Source organism: Lontra canadensis, unplaced genomic scaffold (genome assembly GCF_010015895.1).
Source record: "Lontra canadensis isolate GAN:19392208 unplaced genomic scaffold, GSC_riverotter_1.0 scaffold31, whole genome shotgun sequence".
NCBI classification, from domain to species: Eukaryota; Metazoa; Chordata; class Mammalia; order Carnivora; family Mustelidae; genus Lontra; species Lontra canadensis.
The window spans coordinates 8,569,397-8,594,830 of record NW_022631025.1 but is presented as its reverse complement, the minus strand read 5'-3'; the positions used below and the strand labels follow the sequence as shown (position 1 = coordinate 8,594,830).

The 25,434-nt window shown below is 46.8% G+C and overlaps 1 protein-coding gene across 2 annotated transcripts in view; it reads left to right on the top strand.

Moving 5' to 3' along the window:
- The first annotated feature begins 2,024 nt into the window (after positions 1-2,024).
- DMRT1 (doublesex and mab-3 related transcription factor 1) overlaps positions 2,025-25,434 on the top strand; it is a 99,998-nt gene continuing 76,588 nt past the window's right edge. For both annotated transcript variants that reach the window (XM_032866555.1, XM_032866554.1), the window contains exons 1-2: positions 2,025-2,435; positions 5,986-6,169. In XM_032866555.1, the coding sequence (XP_032722446.1) occupies positions 2,079-2,435; positions 5,986-6,169 (541 nt within the window). In that variant the 5' untranslated portion in view covers positions 2,025-2,078. The remainder of the gene's footprint in view (positions 2,436-5,985; positions 6,170-25,434) is intronic.

The window sequence follows — 25,434 nt, the reverse complement described above, 5'->3', positions numbered from 1 at the left end:
GTGCCTGATACTCCCTCTGTGGTTTGCAAATAAAACTTTATTAGGCTATTAACTTTCTCACATTTTATGTTTTTGTACCTTGGTCACACAGCTTCCTAGCCCCAAATTGTCTGTAGCCTTAAATCTCTCCATCACAGATTCTAGTGATGGGAGGCCCCTAAGAAACATGTGCTCCCCTATAATTTGGGACTCGACAGCTGCTGCTTCCAGCATTTACTTCGTTCTCTTCAACTGGATTGGGCCTTCGGAATAATTCAGTGCTAGCTAATGTATTCAAGTATAAAAATATGGAAAAGGATCATTGGTAGGTAACTGCAATTGGCAGGTGTGTTTCAGTGGAAGATCTAGGAGTATTGCTCAACAAAATAGTAGTTATCATTTAACAGATTCCAGAATGAGATAAATGGTTGCATCCTGGCTTCCGTCCAGAGTAGAGCTTCACTGGGCTTGGTGGTAAGGATACGAGGTATTGTGTAAAGCTAGGAGCTTCTTTAGGAAGTGATTTTCGGCCAGAGAATACTAATGGAGAAAATGCAGGCTCAGGGAAAAAGCCCGTGAGGGGGGCTTCAGAATAAGAATGCAAAGAGTAGGTTGGAGGATTTCAGAGCTCAGTGAAATGCCAGTAACCACCTTGGTGAGAAGCCAAGCGGGGTGGCCTCCATCCTTTGCGGACCTAACCCCCCTGGATGGGGGCATGGCATTTGGAACCCGAGAGCTAATACTGGGGAAAAGCAGGGAGAGTCCCAGAGAGATGTTAGGGCAGCCCCCTGGCTGGACAAGGGCCATGGCGAGGTTAGGGAAGTGGCACTGAACAAAACTGTTAAAGGGCTTCCAAGCTTGTTGGAAACTCTGTGAAGCTGAGAAAGGCGGGGGTGGTAGGGGGGATCACTGAAGTCCTTTAAAACACAGCCTTGGGTCTTTAACTTTTGCTTTTCACAAGGCGAACAACACAAGGCCATTGCAGGGGCCTGCTGCTGTTTTATGTGAGATATACTGAAGATTAAGAAACAGGGAGCCCCTTTGGAAGCTACTGCAGATCCAGACATGGGAAGGGCTGGTGTTGTAGGGACATTGTGGGTGTGTAGGAAAAATGATCTGATCAGCAGGCCTTAGGTTCCGATTTGCCCTGTAAGTGAACAGAGGCTCAGAGGAGTGTTGTCGGGGTGTGGGTGGAAGGCTGTAAGACCACCGACGGTGTTTAGAGGTATAATTACACACAGCGAATGCACAGATCTTAAATGCGGGATGAAGTTTGGATAAATGTCTCCATCTGTTAAGTATGACCCCTCTCCCATCCCAGTAAGGTTTTTTAAAGGCTGAGTGCACAGAAAGACCCATTTTTGGGTGCGCTTCAGCCCCACAGTGAGGGTCTTATTTGCTGATTAAGGGCAGAGACTTTTCTTCTCTCAGGGCTCCCATCTCATCCTTCTTTTAAGTAAGAAACCGCTTTTCGAATTGGCTTCTGCCAACCTCTGCCCTACCGAGCTAACGTGGAGAATGGGGGAAGGGAGCTAAAGGACCCCACAGGGTGGTCTGCACCTCCTCCAAGCGGCGTGCACGACGAAGGTGCACAGCTACGTTCCTGATCTAGGAGCTCAGCTCCCTCCCTGTGCAGCGTGCTCCCGGCAGCCGGGCCTAGGTGCCTGGGGGAGCGCAGAGATCACGTGTCCCCGGTGGCTCTGCACCTCGAGGTGCGTTGCAGCCACCTGCAGCCACGCCCTCGGTGTTTGCAGCCTGTGCGAGCTGGCTCCCGGCGGGAACGCAGTGGCTGGAGTTGGGGGGCGGTGGGCGTGGCCGCATTCCCTCGCGCCCTCTCCCGCCCAGGCAGTCCCGGGAACGTTCTGAAAAGTATCTAAAAGTTCTGCGCGGCGCGCGCGCCAAAAGAAAGGGCACAACCCCCCACCAGTCTGGGCGTTGCGTGTCCAGACCGCGCCACTCCGGCTGCACCTCCGGCTGCAGCGCACACGTCTTCTGGGCCTTCCCCGTGGGAGCCTCGCCGTCGCCCGTGTTCTTCGCTTGCAGCCGTCTCCAGACCCGAGAGGGGCCCGGCGCTTCCTCGCACTTCTCGCTAGGGCACCATGCCCAACGACGACGCGTTCAGCAAGCCCTCTGCCTCTTCGGAGGCCCCGCACGCCGCCGGGGCACCCCCGCAGGGCAAGGCCGGGGGCTTTGGCAAAGCGGCTGGGGCGCTGCTCGGGAGCAGTGGTGGCGGGAGCGCCGGGGGCAGCGGCGGAGGCGGCGGCTCCTCGGGCTCCGGGGCGTCGGGCATGGGCTCCGGGAGCAAGAAGTCCCCGCGGCTGCCCAAGTGCGCGCGATGCAGGAACCACGGTTATGCGTCGCCGCTCAAGGGCCACAAGCGCTTCTGCATGTGGCGGGACTGCCAGTGCAAGAAGTGCAACCTGATCGCCGAGAGACAGCGCGTGATGGCCGCGCAGGTGAGTGCGGGCGTCCGGGAACCGAGCGTCCGCCCCCAGCTTAAAGTCCCTCGGGCCGGGCGGGCGCCGCGCGGTGCCGGGTTCCGGAGACCCGCGGGGGAGCTCGCCGACGCCGCGGCTGCCAGCCTCGCGCCACGCCGGGCTCGCAGGGCCGGGAGTCCTCTGGGATCCGGCCCGCGGAGCAGGGAGGTTGCGGGGTTTGCTCGGCCTCCGAGGGATCCCTGATCCCGACCTTCGGCAGAGTGGCGGGGCCGCCCCTTTGAGTTTGCCCAGGACCTCTGATCCCTCTCTCAGAGCAGAGAGTTGCGGGGTTCGCTCTGTTGGGAGTCCCGGGATCCCTGACCCCCGCCCTCCAACAGAGTTGGGGGGGTTCACCCCGTCGGAGATCCCGAGAATCCATCCCCACGATCTCCGCTCCTGCTTCCGGAGCAGTAAGTTGCGGGGTTCGCTCTGTTCGGGAGTCCCTGATCCCGCCCTCCAGCAGAATCGCGGGGTTCGCACCCTCGGAGGGCCCCACCATTGCTAGGCTCTCCGGTCGCTTTCTCAGAGCACAGAGTTGCAGGGTTCGCGCCTTCCGAGGGCCCCAGGACCTCAGCTCCCGCTTTCAGAGCGGAGAGTTGCCGGGTTCGCCCCGCCGCGCGCGCGGGGGGTGGGGGGGGAGGGCATCCCTTGGACCCCGGACCTCACTCTCCGAGCGGAGAGTTGGGGACCCTCCCCCGCCTCGGGAGGCCTTGGGACTGGGAGCCGAGACTGGCGCTCACACTGCAGAGGTGCGGGAGGGCGCCCGCTCGGGCGACTGGCGGGAACGGCGGCCGCCGCTCTTCCGGGTACCGCGCGGGGCGCGTGGTGCTTCTGGAAAAGTCGCGGCAGCGCGCGCGGAGGCCGCGTGGTCCTCGAGGAGCTGCCGGCGCCGGCTCCGAGCTCGCCGCCCGCGCGTCCGCGCCGCGCGCTGCGGCCATTTTGAGCGCGACGGGAACAGCGTTCGCTCTGCGGCTCCGGCTCCCTCGTCCCGACTCCCTCAGGTACCGGCTACTCGGCGTGTGTTCGAGCACGCTCAACGAGTTTTTACAAGGAAGCGCGAGGGGGAAAATGCCACGGCTTTGAGGGCTTGTCTGTCGTGTTAAAAAATAAAGAAAAGGAAAGATACGTCCTGAGGAAGACAGGCACGTAGCGTCTTAAGCCGAAATTCTCCAAGTCGTCTGGCGTCCTGAAAGGATTTTTTTTTTAAGGTTTTTTTTTTTTTTTAACTGAAAGGATTTTTTAGGAGAGAATAATACACATTCTTTCCAGCTAAAATTTGTTTCATCCTTTTCAGGCAGTTTATTTAAGATGAAAAGATACCAAAGAGGTGTTTGCTTCGGATGTGCTGCTTTGGACTGGGAACGTGTAAATATTCTCCGTGGAAAATAATTCCTGTGAGAGTGTTTTAACAAAGACCGAGAAAATGCTTGAAGATTATGCTTTTTATATGCGTCTCATCTTTTACAAATGTGTCTTAAATTGGATATATGTTGGCTTCGCAGATTTCTTGGGTTTGCGGGGTCATCTGTAGTGGGTGAAAAGATTTCCCCGATGTAGCGTTAAAATGCATTACAGTGACTTTACTGAAAAAGCCTTAGGGGACCCCGAAGTTCTATTTGTAGCTAGAAAAATCTTCTGAACATAGAGCTGTTTTAAATATTGAGTGCAGAATATGTATGCTTGGGAGGGGACTTTTCTCAAAATGTAATAAAAACATGTATTGAAGTAGGGCCATTCATTTTGTACAAGCTTCATTAATTGGGGCACCAGTTTCCAAAAAGCCCGTTTGCTATGTTAAAAACAAAAACGACTCAGGATTACTTCAATAATAGGAAAATTCAACGTTTTCCACGCTGGAAGTCTTGTGTGGTGCTAGATAAAATCCTGTAAAATTCTGTGTACCGGCTATTTTTTTCTTTCTGAAATAGTGTGAAATTGATCTTCGATATGACCCTAAAATAATTGCTTTTTAATCAGTTGCCCCCACCTTCCCTTACTGAATAGCTTTCCTTTAAAATCCTTGAGAGGCCTTTATAAAAGTGTCCTTAGTTTATGGCTCATATAATAAATACCCTGTGCATTTTGTGCGTGCATGGAATTTGTGTGGATCAGGACATAAGCATGCATTGATATGCTTCAGAGATTTGTGGATTTTTTTTGTTGGTATTTTTTTAATCAAATCCTTAATATTCTGTTTCTAAACTTGGTTAATAATTAAAAAAAAATCTAAGAGCGGTGCTTAATCGTTTAATGTTAATTGATTATTTAAGGATGGTTTTTTAAGTTGAAAACTCTTGTTATGAGAAAATCCAGTTGTAAGTTAATCAGCTTGCTAAGTTTGGACTACAATTTTCCTAAAACAATAAAGAGTCGTTGTGTTTCTGGTTTACCGTTTTGATTTCAACTTTTGGCTTCTGTTTTGGTCTCTGAGGTACAGATGTTTTACTTTCTCATTTCACTATCACTAATAGTCAAGTTTCAATAGAAAGTCTCCTTTTTTGTTACATGTAGTAGACAAAAGTACAATTTCTTTTTTTCTTTTTACTTTTTTCTTTGCAACCTTTAACAATGTTATTTAAAAGCAGATAAGTTGAAGAGGGACCATGAGGAGTCTTTTAGGTAGTTTAAGTCCCTTAGACCCTCACTTCCGGCTCCTTCCGTCCTGCTGGCATAGAGGAAGGACCTGTCCTTTCTTTCTACCTGCAGCCTCTTCCTTCTCCAGGGACTTCAACACCTTATTCCAGCCTTTCCCCCATTACCGCTCTACATGCTCCCCTCATTCCGGAAAGCCTGGCCCTGCGGGGTTTCCTTAGCAGCCCCTGCCTTTCCTGCCCACCCTGCTCCCCTGTTCTGCCTTGGGTTCCTTCATTCTTGCCTGTGTGCGTGTTACTCAATCTGTTCTTCAAGGCCCTCTTCCAGTACCTCTTCTGGCTGATTCTTACCCTTCAAACCATTTTTGCCTCCAGAGTCCTGCTGTGAGGCAGCGGTGTCCGTCTCCTATGGTTTTTGCCGCATTTTGTGTTGAGTTGCCTTCGCATGTGTGCCTGCCTCCTCTTCCTGCTTTTAAACAGTGACTACCTTAGGATCTAATCTAATTTTACTGTATCTTGCTGGTCACTGGCCCCAGTACAGTAGCCTTTGACAAATGTGTGGCCAGAAAGAGTGAGAGATCCCATTCTCCTTCCTTCCTAATCTGTCAATGCTGACTTCCCTTCAGATGGAACTCCTCTGCTTGACTGACTCTACAGCTTTTCCGGATCCTCTGCAGCCAGCCTTATTCCCTGCTCTACATACTCATTAGTGTAACGGACATTTTTTTTACCTACTGTGGGCTTGACGCCATTTCTCAGCTTTGGCTGCACATCCTGGTGACTTGGGTAGCATTCAAAAGGAGTGAGAGAATCCTAGACCTTACTCCTGGAGCTCAGGGATCATGATATCTGGGGTGACTGGGACTCCAAGGGGTTTTGGCAAAGCCGTGCAAGAGATTCTGGTTATGGGTGGCTGACCTGCTGCCCTGTGCTTCCAGGTGGCCCTGAGAAGGCAGCAGGCCCAGGAGGAAGAACTGGGGATCAGCCACCCCATCCCGCTGCCCAGCGCTGCTGAGCTGCTTGTCAAGAGAGAGAGCAATGGCAGCAACCCGTGCCTGATGACCGAGAGCAGCAGCCCCTCGCAGCCCGCGCCGGCCAGCACCCCCACCACTGCAGCGTCAGGTAAGGTGCCTGGGGTTCACCCAGGTGGTCGCCAACCAGGATGGAAGGAGGGCCTTGGCCACAAAAAATCAGTCTCAGACTGTCCAGAGCCATGCCTCACATTCAGGACTTAAGAGAGTTTTCTTTTTCTTCTTTTTTCTTAAATAAAGATTTTATTTATTTATTTGAGAGAGAGGATGAGAGAGAGAAAGCGTGAAAGGAGAGAGGTCAGTGGGAGAAGCAGACTCCACGCCGAGCAGGGAGCCCGATGTGAGCCTCGATCCCAGGACTCGAGGATCATGACCTGAGCCGAAGGCAGTAGCTTAACCAGCTGAGCCAACCAGGTGCCCGTTACAGAGTTTTCTTAAAGGGTTCTCCCTCTGCAGGTTTGTTTCTGGGGGCTTCCCGAAGGAGATGGCCAGGAGTTCTAGATTTGGAAGTTTGGTAGCTTTACTTTCTTGTTGGTTATTAGCTAAGTCTGAATCTGGATAGAGTCAGACTCATTGATAATCAGAGGGCTGAGATTACAGATTTCATCTCTGTCCACCCTCCATCTTGGGGTTCTTTTGGTGGGAGCCAACGATCCTTGTTTCTTAGAACTGAAAGTCCATTTCTCTGGAAAGGACTGCAGTCTGTTTGGGGAAAGTGTCTGAAAAGGACAACTCCTAGGTGTCTAGTTTTGGTGGGAACTGGGAAATGAGGAGAGGCATGTCCCATTAGCTTCGATTCTCTCTTGTGTGCTTAGACTGTACCAGGGGCTACATGCATGCTGATTCATTTCATTTCATTCTTAGATAGAGCATTCTGGATGTACAACCCCCGTTTTACACATGTAAAGACTGAGGTACGGGATGTGTAAGTGACTGGCTAGGTCCACAGAACTAGAAAGTATCTGACTGGTCCATTGGCATCCAGAGCTCCTGGTGCTTGCTGCTCTGGGTCTTGAAATTACCCTAAGAATCAGCGTGGTCTAGAGCTGCACTGTCCAGTATGGCAGTCCCTAGTCACATATGGCCATTTGAGTTTAATCTCATTACAGTGAAATGAAATGAAAACATCAAATCAAAGAAGGTATATGGTTAGTATTACTGATCACAAGAGAAATGCAGATCAGCACTACAGTGAAATACCACTTCACACTCACTAGGATGGCTGCTATAAAAAAAAAAAAAACCCAGAAATTAATAGTATTGACAAGGATGGGGAGAAATCAGAACCTTTGCACATTCTTGGTGGAAACATAAAATGGCGCAGTTGCTTTAGGAAACAATATGGCGCTTCCTCAAAACCTAAATACAGAATTACCAGACAACTCACCAATTCCACTTCTGGGTGTTTACCCAAGACAGTTGAAAGCAGGGTCTCATAGAGATACTTGTACAGCTGTGTCAGTAGTAGCATTCACAGTAGCTAAAATGTGGGAGCCACCTGAGGGTCCACTGACCTCTGAATGGATCAGCAAACTGTGGTCTCTACATAAAGTGGAATATTATTCAGCCTTCAAAAGGAAAGAAATCCTGCCACATGCTGCAGCTTGGATCACCTTGAGAGTATTCTGCTGAGTGAAATAAGCTGGTCACAGAAAGGTAGATACTGAGATGCCTGGGTGGCTCAGTGGGTTAAGCCACTGCCTTTGGCTCAGGTCATGATCCCAGGGTCCTGGGATCGAGTTCTGCGTCGGGCTCCTTGCTCGGCGGGGAGCTTGCTTCTCTTTCCGCCTCTGCCTGCCTCTCTGCCTGCTTGTGTGGTCTCTCCCTCTCTTTCTTTCTCTCTGACAAATAAATAAATAAATAAATAAAACCTTAAAAAAAAAAAAGAAAGGCAGATACTGTACGGTGGTACTTACTTAAAGTCATCAAGATCATGGGGACAGAAAGTTCAATGGTGGTTGCCAGGGGTTGGGGGGCAGGCGGAGGGAAAGGAGAGTTACCTTTTCCTGGGGATCGAGTCTCAGTTTACAAGATGAAAAGAGCTGTAGAGATGGATGATGTGACGACGGTCGCACAACAGTGTGAATGTGCTCATTATCGCCAAAGGGTGCATTTAAAAATGGGTAAGATGGTAAATTTTATGTTGTGTATTTTGTCACTGAAAAATGTTGAAAAATTTAAAACCTTCAGCTCCTCAGTTGTACAAGCCACGTTTCAAGAGCCCTGTAGGCACAGCTAGCTCAGGTTTTAATTATTTAAATTACTGGAAAGTGTGCGTTTCTGTTTTTCGCAGAGTTCCATTTAATGGCACTGGTCTTAGAGCACAGGAGTTCTAAGAAATGCACCAAAGATCTGTGAAATCCTGTTGGCAAATAAATACTCATACTGTTCACCCCTGAACAACACCCCCACTCCGCGCAGTCAGAAATGCACCTGCTAACTTTTGACTCTCCAAAAACTTAACTGCCAATAGCCTACTGTTGACTAGAAGCCTTCGGAATAACAGGAAACAGTCAATTAATGGATATTCTGTATGTTACATGTACTATACACTGTATTCTTACAACCAGGTAAGCTAGAGAGAAGAAAATGTTAGGAAAATCATAAGGGGGAGAAAATACATTAACGCTACTGCCATATTTATCGAAAAAATCAGCATGGAGTGGACCCTTGCAGTTCAGGTCTGTGGTGTTCAGCAGTCCCCTGTGTGTCATCCTAAAAACACATGCAGAGAGTCGCAGAACGTCTTCAGAGTCTGCTGAGGATGAAATACAGCCTCGCCATGTGGTTCCTCTTAACTAAGCTTTTCATGAGTTACTACTCCCTTCGCTGTGCCCCCCAGCTGAGTAGCAGTTAGTCCGCTGTCTGCCCCTTACACCCTGTGAAACTTTGAACAAGTCATTTTAGCTCTCTGGGCCTTTTGTTTTCTCTTACCAAAAATGAGGGAGGAGGTCTTTGAGGGTTTTGAAGACTGAGTCTTGACCATGACCGTGAATGTAAAGGTTAGCAGGCACCAAAGAAAGCCAGTGAGGGATGGAACCCTGGTCCCGGGGCAGTAGGTAGGGGGGTGTGTGTGTGTGTACCTGTCACTCTGTGTGTTGCTGGGGCGGTAGGTTCTGTAGTTATCAAGGCCAATCACTTTTTTTTGTTTGTTTCGTTGCTTATAACATAGGCTTACAAGGCTTTCCAAACTTCCCTTTTGATAGAAAGGGTGGAGTATATTTATCAGAAATAGGATCTTTATACTTCCAAGATTATACACTGTGTTTAAGGTTGATTACCAAATAATACCAGGTCCTGGCTGGTCTGGTGGGTTTAGCTGGAGGGCTGAGATGGGAAAGGGGTGTGTCCAAGGAATAAAGAAGGGAGCGACTCACTGGTTTTTTACAAATGAGGTAGGAACTATTCCCATTTGCAGATAAGGAAACCAGTGGTAAGGAAGGTGCCCAGAATAAAGCTGAGTTGAGCTGGGGTTCAGTCCAGGGCTGGATGGTCCCAAAGCCCCTGGATTTTCCATTTTACCTGCCTGTGGAGAGAGACTGGGAGCAGTTGCCCTGTTTCCTTAGGTAATGGACAATTAAAATCAGAGGCTGTGGTTTAATCCTCGTAAGAGCTTTAGGGCCACCTGGCAAATAAGAACAACATTAGGGGCAAAAGTCCCTCCCATTCACTGTTGTCCTAGAAGGCTGCGGCCACTGAGCGTGGGGAGGAATACAGGGAGTGAACCAGTGATGGATAACCGTCCAAGCTGGGCAGTGTGTGGGGCCTCTTGGGTGGACCTGGTTTAGCTGCCATCTTGCATTCCGCCTCGGGGGAAGGGATGCCACAGTTGCATCATCCACCCCAAGCTAGGAGCTTTAGAGCAGGATCGGGATCTCAGGCTAGATGGAGTTCAGCCTGACAAAGGCCTCGGGGCAGAGTATTTCAGAGCAGCAACAGGGAAGGCAACAAAAAGCAGCAGCAGGGGAACAAGATAGAAGGTTCAGGGTCAAGGAGGATGTGACCAGATTCCCTTCTTTGCCTCTGGAGCTGGTAGACTGTAGAGTCCTTTTGGAATCTTGAATCAGCCCTCAAAGGGAGGGGAACATGGGAGCCAGCTCTGTGCTGGGCTCCCGGGCTCTGGAGGCTTTACCTGCCTCGGGCAGGGGGCTCTCCCCTTGTCAGCCCACTGCCATGGGGCAGGAGCCACAGATACATGGTCTCACTCCCAGGACTTGCACGAAGCCTTTTGAGTTGAGATCAGTAATTCCAGATTGGGCCAATAGAATAAACTACATAAATAGAGAGTGGTGGCGGGGAAGAAGGAGGAAAAGAAAGGGAGGTGGTAAAGTGGAGAGGTAGAAAAGACAGACTGAAGTGTGTCCTTCAAGTTTCATGCAGCACATGGGGCCCAACTTCTGGAAATAGTTTGCTGCTAACAGGTAAATCTTTTATTTCCAGAGAGTGGGATTATTAAAATAACACATCATGTGAAATGGGATTGTCCTTCTAATTCCAACCTGCAAGTCCCTTCTGTCTGGCATTTCAGGATTACTAGCTCCCTGGACAGGCTCATGTGTCTGTCGCTTTTGCAGATGCGTATATTATTTATGTATTGAACATAATGGCAGTGTACTGTTCTCACTGGTGTGTAAGTAGGGTTTTTTCGTTCACTTGCAAGAGCTTGAAATTTTATAATGGGCTAATATTCCATTATATGGATGTGAAAGGCTAGGCCTTGAGATTATTTAGGCGGGGTGAAAGCTGTCGATGGGATCAGACGATGAGGGCCCTACCCACCTGGCAAATAAGGGGCAAGCTGCTCCCCTTCTCTTTCTAATCATTTATGTTAAGTGTCTACAAGGGCAGTAGCTTAGTGAAATTCAGTAAATTTTTATGTCCTTGAAGTTTCTTTGTTATCTCCTTTTGGCTCCCAAAAGTGCCCAAGTAGAGTGGAAAGTGCCCAAGAATTATTGCTGAGGTTATTGGCTGAATGCGGAGGACACTGTGAAGGAAATTGGGTTTATTACCAGGCTTATTACCAGGTTTATTACCAGGTTTATTTCATTTATTGGAGAACGGACTTCCTTGGAGTAGGGTAAAGTACCTAACATCTCTACCATCCTTAACCAGAGATTGACTAAAATCAAACAAAACACTGACCAAAGATTCCTGGAACGATGGGTGTGAATGATTCTTACTGTCATCTGCGACTGTGGGTATCACCGTGGAAGAAATAGCCTTCTGAAGCAGTACCCCCCGTTCATTGCTATTTCTCACACTAGTAGGATCCAAAAAAAAAAAAAAGTGAGTTTCTTTTATTATAAAATTAAAGCAACGTCAGCATTATCTCCATGGCTTTACATTTTGAATTTTAGCAAAAGATTGATATACTTTAATTTTCCAAAGTGTCTGCTAACTTTAAAAAGACTTTCACAGACATTCTTCCACTTTGAAACCTGGGTTCCTCTGTTTTGTTTGCTACTCCCCTCCTTCAACCCCAGCAGCCAGCCGGAGGCGGTTTCCCCCGCTCTTCCCGCTGAGGTCGTTGTAGCTCCTGGCCTCCTGTTCCGCACACCGCCGGCACAGATGAAGGGTTGCATTGTAGAGCCCTTGCTTCTGCCTGTGCGCCCTTTGTAAGTAAGGACCTGAATGTTATCGCCCTTGAGGCCCTCCCTTCTGGAGCACCCTGGACTTCCACACACACTCACATTCACACTCCCTCACATCCAACTGCCTCCTACGGTCTCTGGCCTTCCCCCTGCAGCCAGGCTTCCTGGGGCCAGTGGCCCGCTCTCCCTCGCCTTGCCCCTGTCAGAAGGGTCAGTCAGGTCTGTGTTTGATAGTGACGGGACCTCCCCCTTCGCGTCTCCCCTTTAGCAGTAATTTCTCATTTCAGCATACAGACAGACAGCACATAGGCTGGTAGGGGAATGCACTAGTATGTGCTTTATGGATATGAAAAGAGGCAGTTTGAAAATTTATGGAGTCCTGTGCCCATGTTGTTTTTACTGGTAAGAAAGGTCACTAATGAATGATTAAAGATACTGAGTTTATAGATTTTTAAAAAGACTTTATTTATTTATTTATTTATTTGAGAGAAAGGGAAAGAGAGAGCACAAGGGAGCACAAGGGAGAGGCAGAGGGAGAAGGAGAAGCAGACTCCCCACTGAGCAGCGAGCCCAATGGGGGGCTCGATCCCATGACCCTGAGATCATGCTCTGAGCTGAAGGCAGACGTTTAACCCACTGAGCCAGCCAGGTGCTCCCAAGTTTATAGATATTTTTTTAAAAGGAAATAAACTTTATTTGGGGTACCTGGGTGTCTCAGTCAGCTAAGTGTCTGACTCTTTAAATCGGCTCAGGTCATGATCTTGCATCAAGCCCCACATGGGGCTCTGCACTCAGCATGGGACTCTGAGGATTCTCTCTCTCTCCTCACCCTCTGCCCCGCCCCCATAAATAAATAAATAAATCTTTAAAAAATTATTCTTTTTTTAAGAAATATTTTATTTATTTATTTGACAGATAGAGATCGCAAGCAGGCAGAGAGAGAGGGGGAAGCAGGCTCCCTGCTGAGCAGAGAGCCCAACGTGGGGCTCAATCCCAGGACCCTGGGATCATGACCTGAGCTGAAGGCAGAGGCCCCAACCCACTGAGCCACCCAGGCGCCCCAAAAAATAAACTTTAGAGTGGTTCTGGATTCACGTCAGAATGTGGAGGGAGGTACAGATATTTCCCATATGCTGCGTCTCCCACACAGGCACAGCTTCCCCTCCTATCCACGTCCCCCACCTGAGTGGGATGTCTGGTGTAGTTGAACCTGTGTTGACCCAGCGTCACCTCCTGACAGCTCTTGCTCATATAAGGATGAGGCGTTCTGTGGGTTTGGACAGATCTGTGACAACTCACATTCACCATCATCGTATTATACAGAGTCATTTCACTGACCTAAAAATCCCGGATGGAGTTAGATAAATTTAAAATAACATTTCAGTTTTTATCTTCACAGTTTTCCAATATTGTACAAGAGAAGCACTTCATTTAAATGAACGCCCAAAGTATTTTATCTAAATCGCTTTGAGAATTCATTTTTGGAGGATTCTGGCCACTAATACGTTAGATGACCTCCACTGATTTTTTTAAGATTTTTTTTTAAAGACTTTATTTATTTATTTGACAGAGATCACAAGTAGGCAGAGAGGCAGGCACAGAGCGAGCCCAAGGGAAACAGACTCCTTACTGAGCAGAGCCCGATGCAGGCCTCCATCCCAGGACCTGGGATCATGACCTGAGCTGAAAGCAGAGGCTTTAACCCACTGAGCCACCCAGGCACCCTAGGTGTTCTTTTTTAAGAAGACTTTCCATTATTTTCCCAATTTTATTTTCAGAGTCAAGGAGATTTCCAGGTTGTCTAACAAAACAAAACTCCTTACACTGAAGCAACATTTGGAGGCTTGAATAAAAAAACAAACCCTGCAGAGTCATGCTTCTGATCATTTGATATCTGTTGTTTTAGATAGTATCTCACTCAGTTTTATTGATTTTAAGGGCAGTCTTCACTTCCCTGTCAGATACTGGCAATTAATTGGCCTGATGGAAATTCTCTGTAGGTAGTATTTATATACAGCAGTTGTAGCAACAGAATACACAGGAAGTAACATTCTGATCTAACTTTGGCTAAAAAGAAAATTTGGAAAACATCTAGAGCCACAAAGATAAATGTGGGGGACACCTGGGTGGCTTAGTCAGTTAGGCTTCCAACTCTTGATTTACGCTCAGGTGGTGATCTCAGGGTCCTGGAATCGAGCCCCATGTCGAGCTCTGTGCTCAGCGTGGAGTCTGTCTGAGATTCTCTCTCCCTCTCCTGCCACACCCCTGCTCGCATTTTCTTTCTCAAAATTATTATTTATTAAATTTCTTTCATTTATTTATTTCTCAAATAAATAATAAAATCTTGTTTAAAAAAGATAAATACCAAAAAGTAAATTAAATTAAGCCAAAAATTAGTTGGGTAACAACATTTTCAAAAGAAATGAAAATATTTGATAGTTTTACATCTGTATCTCCCTTCTGGACATGCAGTCTTAGGGAGAACATTTTGTTCATCACTGTGTTCACGTGCACAGGATGGTACTCAGCTTTACAGTAAATGGTCAGTATACTTTTGCTGAGTGAGTGTACAGTGATGGTCACATTGGAAGTTGTTTTAAAACATTAGACCAGTTGTTGTGAGCCCATCTGCAGATGGCCAGAGAGTAAGTTCATCGATGTTCAAGGTGCATTTTTTAGTTTTGTTTTGTGATTTTTTAAAAAAAAAAGTATTCCAGAATTTTCAAAATGGTATAAACTCAAATGTAATTGAACAGTGTAATTTACATATTATACAATTCATCTATTCAAAATATGCGACTTATTGTTTCTTTGTAAATTCACAGAGTTATGCAACTATCACCAGACTCCCAATTGTGGAACATTTTTGTCTCCTAAAAAGAAACTGTGCACATTAGTAGTCACTGTTCACCTCCTCCCCATACCAACCCCAGGCAACCTCTAATATATTTTCTGTTGCCATAGATTTGCCCACTCTGGACATTTCATATATCTGGACCCCTCATATAAATGGAATTGTATATGTGACCTTTTGTATCTGGCTTCTTTTGCTTTTCCTGCTGTTAGTGAGGTTTATCCATGTTGTAGCATGCATTTATTATTCATTTTTAAAATTAAAACTCAGTAGGGGTATCTGGGTGTCTCAGTCAGCTGTGTCTGACTCTAGATTTTGGCTCAGGTCATGATCTCAGGTTCATGGGATCGAGCCCCCAAATCAGGCTCCATGCTCAGTGCAGAGTCTACTTGAGATTCTCTCTCTCTCTCCCTCTGCCTCCCCCCACCGCTGCTCGTGTGCTCTCTCTCTTTTTTTCTACCCCCCTCAAATAAATAAAGTCTTTAATATTCCATCATATGCAGGGGCTCCTGGGTGGCTCAGTCAGTTGAGTGTTCTTGAGTTCAGGCCTTGCATTGGGCTCCACACTGGGAGTGGAACCTACTTAAGGAAAAAAATACATTATATGCATACATCCTATTTTTTTCTTCATCAACTGATGGACGTTTGGGTTGCTTATACTTTTTTGGCTATTGAGAGTTGTTTTTTTTTGTTTTTTTTTTTTGAGAGTAATTCTCCTGGGGCACCTGGGTGGCTCAGTCTTTAAGTGTTTGCCTTCAGCTCCAGTCATGATCCCAGGGTCCTGGGATCAAGCCCCATACCGGGCTCCCTGCTTAGTGGGAAGCCTGCTTCTCCTTCTTCCACTCCCTCTGGTTGTGTTTCCTCTCTTGCCATCTCTCTGTGTCAAATAAATAAATAAAATATTTTTTAAAAAAGAATAATTCTTTTATCACATTTTTATACCCTTTTTAAAAAGATTTTACTTATTAAGTAATTAGTAATAAGTAAGTAATAATTACTATTACTTATTATTAAGTAGTAATATTCACTTATTAAGTAAATTACTACTTAATTTAATCTTAAAATTAAGTAAATTACTACTTATTAAGTAGTAATAAGTAAGTAAGTAGTAAGTAAATTAGTTAAGTAGCAAGTAATACTTATTTACTTATTACTTATTTTACTTATTTAAGGGAGGGGCAGAAGGAGAGGGAGAGTCTTTTTTTTTTTTTTAAGATTTTATTTATTTATTTGACAGACAGAGATCACAAAGTAGGCAGAGAGGCAGACAGAGAGAGAGGAGGAAGCAGGCTCTGTGCTGAGCAGAGAGCCCGATGCGGGGCTCAGTCCCAGGATCCCGGGATCATGACCCGAGCTGAAGGCAGAGGCTTTAACCCACTAAGCCACCCAGGCGCCCCGAGAGGGAGAGTCTTAAGCAGACTCCATGCTGAGCGCATAGCCTCATTCGGGACTCTATCTCATGACCCTGAGATCACGACCTGAACTGAAACCAAGAGTCAGATGCTCAACCGACTGTGTAACCTGGGCTCCACTGTATCAGTGTTTGTATGAACATTCTCTTTGCTATATATCAAGGAGCCCCAATTGCTGAATCATAGGGTAACTCTATGTTTTTTTAACCTTTGAGGAACTTTTGAGAATGTTTTCCAGAGAGACTGCACTCTTTACATTCCCATAAGCAAGGTATAAGGATTCCAGAAAATTCAAACTTCAGTTTTTTAAAATTAAAAGGTAAGATGCTTTCATCCTAGTAAACATTGCAGATATAATACCCAGTGAGAGTCTCTCTGAAGATTAGAAGTTTACATCATGAAGGGTTCTTTAGGTTTGCGTTTTGTTATTCCTGGATACATATCAACATTCAGTCTTTAAAAAAGTTTCCTCTTTTAGGGCACCTGGGGGGCTCAGTGAGTGAAGCGTCTCCCTTCAGCTCAAGTAGTGATCCCAGGATCCCACGGATTCCCGGTTATCTGCTAATTCAAGGATCCTGTCCATGGACCACCCCCTCACCACTCAGCTGTTCTTTGGGTATTGCGGATGCCTTTTAGTCCCATCAGCTATTTTATAAACTAACTTTTAAAAGATTTTATTGCATCAGGATGCCTGATTCTTCTGACTCTTAACCTCAGCTCAGGTCTTGATTTCAGGGTTGTGAGTTCAAGTCCCATGCTGGGGTTCACACTGGGCATGGAGTCTCCTTGGAGGAAAAAAAAAAAAAAGTGAAATTTTCGTCATGTCATAACATCCATAGCATAAACCTGGCCATTTTAACTGCTGGTTGGCATGCCATTCTGAAGCCAAAGCAGCCGTGCCGTTGTGCAGCCATCGGCACTGTCCTACACCAGGGATTTTCTTCATCTTCCCCAAAGGGAAGAGTGCTCCCCTCTAAGCAGTAACTCGCCATTCTCTCCCTCTCAGGAACTGGCTTTGGACTCCGAACAGCCTGTTTTGCTCGCAGAGCTGTCTCCAAAGCTTTTCAGCCTCTGAAATCATCTGCAGGCTCCCCTGAGATAAGATGATCCCTTTTATCTCCGTCATCATCCTTCCCTTTCTCTCCTCTTTCCCCAGCCGCTCCAGTTCTGCCTTATTGCTGACTTCTCTGTCTGTTTTATATGCGGGTCTAATCTGTAGCGCTAGGGTAATGAGATCTGAAGTTTCTCAAAGGACTGAGGTCTGTAGAGAGGGGGCCGCAGGGAAGTGCGCCTCCTGCAGGACACTGTAAATTCTGTACCTCTGCCAGGTATCGCATCAGAGCCTCTTCCAAGTGCTGCTCCGTGTGGTGCCGGGATGCAGGGGAAGCAGGGCGGGGATGCCTGCGGCCCCGCAGCTCCAGACACTGTCTTGTGGGGTCTTGACTTGCCACGGTCCCTTCTGTCATCACACTCAATTATGTAAGCACAGATCTGTGTTTCTGTCTCAGCCTCTCATTTTTCAACTTATAAAAATATTCAGTGTGACCACCTTTTTGACTCTCCTAAGAAAAATCACATAAATATTGATCCCTGTTGCTGAACCAAGTAACATTTCAAACCCCAGTTTACTCTAGTCTCGTATGTCTGCTTGTGGCCTTCACAGTCATCGCTCTGGTCTTACTGTACGATCCTACTGAATATGCTTTTCAGAAGAAAATGCACAAGAAACTCTGAAAGTACAGTCTAAGTAGCTGGTTAGTTGTCAAAAGAAAATATTGATTCAGTATTATGGCAGATTCTTCTTTCATTTTTTTAAAAGTTTTATTTATTTGAGAGAGTGAGTGAATGAGAGAGCACAAACAGAGGGAGTGGCAGAGGGAGAGGGAGAAGCAGGCTCCCACTGAATAGGGAGCCTGGTGCAGGGCTCAGATCCAGGGGATCCCAGAACCTCAGGATCACAACCCAAGCCGAAGGCAGACGCTTAAGTGACCGAGCCACCCAGATGTCACTCAGTATTATAGCAGACTTTTCTGATGTTTCTTGGCAGTAAGAATTTTTTTTTTAAGATTTTATTTATTTATTTGACAGACAGAGATCACAAGTAGGCAGAGAGGCAGCAGAGAGAGAGAGAGAGGAGGGAAGCAGGCACCCTTCAGAGTAGAGAGCCCAATGTGGGGCTCGATCCCAGGACCCTGGGATCATGACCTGAGCTGAAGGCAGAGGCCTTAACCCACTGAGCCACCCAGGCGCCCAAGCAGTAAGAATTTTTAAATATTGTTTCAACCATCCAGTGTCAGTTAATTGTATATTAACAAATGACTCTCTGTTGATTTCAGCAGTTACAAAACTACTATTTTTGCACCACCCCTTAACTCCAGTCCTGAGTGTTTGGAGTTTATCTAAAACATAGCATATGAATAAATTCAGGGAAGCAGATTGAATTTATCAAACACCATTGAGTGCTTGCTGAACTGAATTGAATTCATCTTGGTTAGGGAGTCTGCCTTCAGGACAAGATCCCCTCCCTCCCTTCTTACCTTTCTTCCTTCTGCTTTTCTATCTTATTTTTCTTTCATTTAACACATGTTCACCATGTGACTGTTGTTTCAGACCCCTTTCCAGGTCTGGGAAATACAGCAGCACGTGAAACGTGTCTCTTGTGGGTCTTACATCACCAGCAGGGGTGACTGATAAGCAAGTACACCAGCAAATACAAGATGTTTTCAGAAAGAGTTATGAAGAAAGACAAAATGATATGATAGACGTGTCCAAAGGGTCAGCGGCTGTTTGATAGGGTAGTTAAGGAAAGGGAGCCGCTCGAAGGAGAGTCCTGAGTGATCGTGAGCCCTTGGTGGTCAAGGTCTGGGGCTTCCAGGCTGAATGCACAGTGGAGGGACACCTCACCTGAAATAGGGAGGAGGCCAGGGTGCTGGGAGCAGGGGCTGACATCACTGGGGACTGCATCTTGGGGGTCGCTGTAGGATGGGGGAGAGTTTGGGTTTTATTTTAAGTACAGTGGGAAGTCAGTGGAGTGTTGAAGCAGTGAATGGCATGATCTGATTTACTTTCTCAAAAGGTCTCTGCTGAGGCCTGGCGTATAGATTGAAGAGATGAAAGAGAAGACTGTGCAGGTGCCCAGGCAGAGGGAGAGCTGCTTGCCCTGGGGCGGTGGGAGTAGAGGTGGAAAGAAATGGTGGGACAGGAGGTTTCTCTTGGAGGTAAATTACGTGTAAATTCAGGGGATCTCGTCAACAGCACTGCCTGCAGACAGTGGCTGCCCCAGCACTGCCAGGACGAGGTTGTCTTTGGTGCTTCCTGGCCTGAAAGTTGAAGCGTTGTATGTTGGGGTGGTTAGAATAACGGCCCCCCAGAGATGTCTCCACCTCAATCCCTGGTACCTGCAAAGATGTCCCTGTCCATGGCAAATGTGACAAAGTGTCAAGGACCAGGAGACGGGGAGTCGGCCCTGGGTTTTCCAGGTGGGTCTGTCCTCACGGCGTGAATCTGTAGAACTGGAAAACCCTTCCCGGCTCCCCCCAGAGATGCCAAGTGGAAGGAGCTGCAGGAGGGTTTTGAAGCAGGAGCCTTGACCCATTGCTGCTGGCTTTGAAGGTAGAGGAAGGGGCTCTGAGCCAAAAAGTGCAGGAGGCCTTTGGGAGCTTGGGACAGCCCCCAGCTGGCAGTCAGCAGGGATGGGTACCTTGGTCCTGTAACTAACTGCCAGAAACTGAATTCTGCCGGCTCCCTGATGGAGCAAGGACCCGGACCCTCCCCCAGAGCCTCCAGAAGGGAATGCAGCCCTGTTGACGCCGTGCGCTTTAGAGACTTGTATTAGACTTTAGGCACACAGAATTCTATGATAAATTTATATTGTTTTAAGGTGGTGGTAATTGCTATATAACAATAGAAATAAAGTACGGTTTGTAATCACTCTTTTTTGTTGTTAGTGAAATTGAACATCTCTTCATATGTTTGAGGGCCGTTTCTAATTTTTTTCTGTGTCTGTCCTTTGCCCGTTATTCTTTTGAATCCCCCACACCTAGGAGTTCCTCATGTATTATGGAGATGGGTTCGCTGTGCTATGGGGGGCAACTCCCACCTCCCGGACTGCCCGGGGTTTCACCCACGGGATTAACTGGGCACAGAGGGCAGAGCGGAGGGGCCCGAGGACTGAGCCCTGGTCACTGCACTCTCTGGAGCTCAGGCCGAGGAGTGGAAGCCTATGGCTCTTCTGGTTCCCCATTAGCAGACCGTTAGCCGAGTGAAAACGGCCATGGCAGAGAGCTAAATCCGCTGTGTTCTTCCTATTCTCTCAGCTTCGACTCCTTGTTTCAGTTTAACTTTGGGCAGATCTGAAGCTCAGCTAATGGCCCCAGTGGATTAAACCATTCATGGTTCTGCCCAGTGTTGTGGGCCGGCAGGTTCAGTTTGACTGTTTGGTGGGTGACAGACTGGAATGGCTGTGACTGGGGAGTGGGATTACACCATCGCATCAGCTATTCTGCTTACTGGAGACTAATCTCGTGATTACCAGGGTTACTTAGTGAAATTACAAAGCACGTTACCCGTTTCATACTTACTGCTTTCTTGGATTGGTGTGGAAGGTGCCCAGGGTCCTGCTTCCCCTGGGGGTGAGATGTTAACCACCACACGTCAATGCTGGGTTCCTCCTCCCTGCGAGAAGGGTAGGGTACGAGGCAGCAGGAGCTCGGTCAGAGGTCTTGGAGATCAAAGACCTCTGGAAAGGGTTTTGTTGGTATCTCCTAACTTCACACCTGGGGAGGAAGCTCCATGTCATTGAAAGAACCTAAAACCCAGAGTCCAAAGCCTGGCTCGGGTACCTGCCCCCTGTCTGAGGTTGAGCCGTCCACTTCCCTTTGCTCATTTGTAAAGTGGAGAAAATGGTAATGCTTGCCCAATTTACAGTGCTCGCCTAGAAACATGCGTGAAAGGTCTTTGTCAGCCCTGAGGAAGGCAGAAACATGCTGAGTACTCAAGGCTCAGGTACTGATATGGGGGCGGAGGGGTGAGCCTCGGTACAGTCCGCTCTGGAGCCCTGAGCTGGTTTCTTCTGCACATGAAGCCACGTGGATGGACAGGACAAGGGCTATGTCTCTGGGTGAAAATTACGTAGCCCCTCACCTTTCCCTCCACCCCACCTGCACCCCAGGTGCCAGGAATCTCAGGAATGCATCCCAAAAGAAGTTTTTTTTAATTTTTATTCAAGTATAGTTAACGTGGACTGTGTATTAGCCTCAGGTACACAGTATAATGATTAAACAATTCTGTATGTTACTCAGTGTTCCTCACCGTAAGTGTACTCTTCATCCCCTTCTCCTGCCCCCGCCCCCCGCAACCACCAGTATGTTCTCTGTAGTTAAGATCTCTTGGTTTGCCTCTCTCTCTCTCTCTCTTTCTTCCCCTTTGCTCATTCGTTTTGTTTCTTAAATTCCACGAGTGAGATTATATGGTATTTGTCTTTCCTTCTCGTCTGTTGCACTTAGCATTATTCTCTCTAGATGCATCCATGTTGTTATAGATGGCAAGGTTTCATTCTTCTTTATGGTTGAGTAGTACTCTATTGTGTATTTATACCACTTCTTTATGCCTTTATCTATCAAGAGACACTTGGGTTGTTTCTATATCTTGGCTATTATAAATAATGCTGCTGTAAACAAAGGGGATCATATATCCTTTTGAATTACTATATTTGTTTTTGGGGGGTAGATATCTAGGAGCAGAATTATTGGATCATATGGTAATTCTGTTTTTAAGTTTTTGAGGAACCTCCATGCTATTCTCCAGAGTGGCTGCACCAGTTTGCATTCCCACCGACAGTGCACAGTGGCTCCTGTTTCTGCACATCCTCGCCAGTCCTTGTTGTTGATTGTGTTGTTGATTTTAGCCATTCCGATAGATGTGAGGTGATACCTCGTGTGGGTTTGAAGAGTGAAGTTGAGCATCTTTTCATGGATGTGTTGTCATCTGGATGTCTTCTTTGGAAAAGTGTCTATTGAAGTCTTCCATCCATTTTAAAATAAGATTATTTGGGTTTTTTTTATGTTAAGCTGTATACATTTTTTATGCAATTTGAATATCAATCCCTTATCAGATATATCATTTGCACATATCTTCTCAGGTTGGGTTTTTGTTTTGTTGATGGTTTCCTTTGCTCTGCAGGGTTTTTTTTTTTTTATTTCAGTGTGTTGCCAGTAGTTGATTTTTGCTTTTCTTTTCCTTGACATCTCCATAAATATATTGCTATAAGTCTGAGATCAGAAAGATTACTGCCTATGTTTTCTTCTAGGATTTTTATGGTTTCAAGTCTCACATTTAAATCTTTAATGCATTTCAAGTTTTTGTGTTTGGTGTAAGGAAGTGGTCTAGTTTCCCCAGCCCCATTTCTTGAAGAGGCTATCTTTTCCCATTGCGTATTCTTTCCTGCTTTATGGAAGATTGACAGTATAATCATGGGTATATTTCTGGGTTCTTTATTCTGCTCCATTGATCTCCAACCATTTTGCACCAGTACTATACTGTTTTGATCTTTGTAGTATATCTTGAAGTTTGGGGTTGTGATGGATTGTTTTGGCTATTTGGGGTCTTCTGTGGTTCCACAAATTTTAGGATTTTGCTAGTTATGTGAAAAGTGCTGTTGGTATTCTGAGAGGGCTTACACTGAATCTGTAGATTTCTTTGGATAGTAGGGACATCTTGACGATATTGGTTCTTCCAAATGAGGGGTGCACCTTCATGCTTACACACAGTGAATACATGGTGTCTTCACATTAGAATATGAGTACGCTTCCCCCTTCTTTTCTTGGCCTTACTTTTCTCTGTTTTATGACTTTTACTGATCTAGGTCTTTAGTGTTAGCCTCTCTTATCCTTCCTAAGGGTGTAGGAATGCTGTGTCGCCACACAAATACTCGGGAGTCAGAGACAAGGAACTTATCGCCAGCAAAATAGGGAAAGCACCACAGTATCTTGTTGCCCTTCACAGTTTGGACAGAAGGCACAACATTTTAGAAACCTTGGGCCACACGTGCTACATGTTAGCATAAGAAGCAGAGGGTGTCAGCACAGACCTGCCGGGGACAAGGGGGAGGAGACACCGACATCACCACCTTCCAGGTGAAGCGTGAGAAGGCTGAGCTGCGTTGAGCCTATTGTGTTTAGTTTTAGGAGTTTTTTATTTCATTATTTGAGAGAGAGAGAGGGAGAGAGAGCACATGCATGAGTGAGCAGGTGGGGTGGGGGCAGAGGTCGAGGCACAGAATCCCAAGCAGACTGGGCTCAGCACATAGCCCGATGCAGGACTGGATCGCAGGACCCTGAGATCTTGACCTGAGCAGAAATCCGAGTCGGATGCTCAACCGACTGAGCCACCCAGGCCGAGAAATTTTATTTTTAAAAACACTCCAACAAAACTTGTGTTGAACATGAACAGTTTTCGGAAACAAAATAAACTGTTTGAAAATACAGTGTCAGATGCTTTTGTTAGGGGTAGAACAAAGAACGCATCAAGGACACTGTTCTGATGTACGTGTGGAAGGCAGCGGACGGGGGAGCAAGAGCGAATCAAAGCGGGAGCACACAGCTCCTCATTAGCGAGTCAGAGCCTGTCTGAGAGGGCCGCTCAGCATCCCAGCCGGGAGCTGCCACCTCTTAGAGCCCCAGCCATCCTCTTGGAGAGGGTGGTGTTCATTTCCCTTATCACACGGTGCCTCAGTGTTTATCTGAGAGATGGAGTTATGAGTTACAGGAGAAAAGGAGTAAGAAGCACATCAAAGAATTTTCTTGTGGCTCTGGAAGAAGGGGCCTTACCGGTGTAGGGTTGTTCACTCTGGCTGTGCTGTTTTCATCATGGAGCACCTGGGGTTTGTTTTTCTCTAAAAGAAGTAGATAAACTCGAGAGATCCAGGGGAAGGACAACAAAAATGATGTATGGCTTGGAGAGGAGGAGAATAACAGTCTATAAATATTTGAAAGGTAATATAAAAGAGGGAGAGAGATTATTTACAGCAGCGGAGAGGAGTTTGACAGGGAACACAAGCTTGCATCTCGGAGCAGGGGAAAATTGGGTAGACCGGGAAAGACCACGCGTTATAAGGGCGATTAAGCAGAGAAATGTAATTCTCCCATTAGCCTGTGTTGCCAGGAACCCGAGTGGCAGGAATAAGTGGGATTTCTGAAACGGAGGATCCACCCACGATTGTGAATAGCGTTTTCTTGATTCTTCCATGAGAAGGGAGGACATTGCTTTTGTTCTTTGCCTTCTGAGCTTTAACTCCCAGCTTTCCGGCTTTGTGTGTTCAGAGGTGGTGACGGTGATAATCCTTAAGGTACCACTAGCTCTCAGTTACTGAGCTAGGACTCCTGCTGGGTGTGGTCTTCGCTGCTTTGTTATTTATATTCTCATTTAATCTCTACAGCAACTCTGTAAAATAGGAACTGTTTCTTCCACTTAGAAGGAAACTGAGGCCCAGTAACGTGCTCTGATCACACGTGTATTCAGTGTTGGGGTGGGGATTCTGACCCAGGTCTAGGACTCAGAGCCCAGGCTCGTGTGCTTGCTTGTGACAGGAGTCGTTTGCGACCCACTGGGGAGACAGGGTGCTCAGCTAGGTAAACAGTTTGTATCCAGGTGTGGGGTGAATAAAATAATTGATGTCCAGAACTCCTTTTTCTTTTCTCTCCCTGTTTTCCTCAGATACATTTTCTCAGTGTCAGTAAGTGCTATGTTATTATTTTACATTTTCTCATTTTATAAATTCAGTTATACACAAGCTTTTAATCATCCTTACAGTTCTACGTGACCTGTAGAATTTCACGTAAGAGATTTTTTTTTTAAGATTTTATTTATTTGACAGAGATCGCAAGTAGGCAGAGAGGCAGGCAGAGAGAGAGGGGGAAGCAGGCTCCCTGCTGAGCAGAGAGCCCATGCAGGACCCTGGGATCATGACCTGAGCCGAAGGCAGAGGCTTTAACCCACTGAGCCACCCAGGCACCCCAAGAAAGAGAAATTTTATAAGGCAGGTGTTACCCTCAATCTTGTGTGCTTGTCCTGGGGATCCCTAAGCCATGTTCTGTGCCTCCTTTGGCTTTCTGGCTCTGATATTTGCAGTATCCAATGCATTGATGATTGCTAAACAAAACAAAACACACAGAATTAACTACTCAGAACAAGGGCGAAGAACTGGATGTCAGAATTTTTCCTGTGCTTTTGGGGCAGTGGAGGGGTCCACACCTGGAATCAGAAGGCTTGGGTTGAATCCCGACTCCAGTGGCTGCTCTATTCCCCGGTGTGCAGGGCCCCTGCTAAGCCGCAGGTGACTCCTCTTGCCAGGGGGCAACCTGGTTCCTGCTCTCTCAGCCCCCCAGGGTAAGTGCAGAGCTCTCGCAGGTAGCAACTGCAAGATTGTATGTAAATTGGTAAATTGGAGGATATTCTAGAAATGAATGCTGATATTAAAGTTAAAAGTTAGCATCATTTGTAT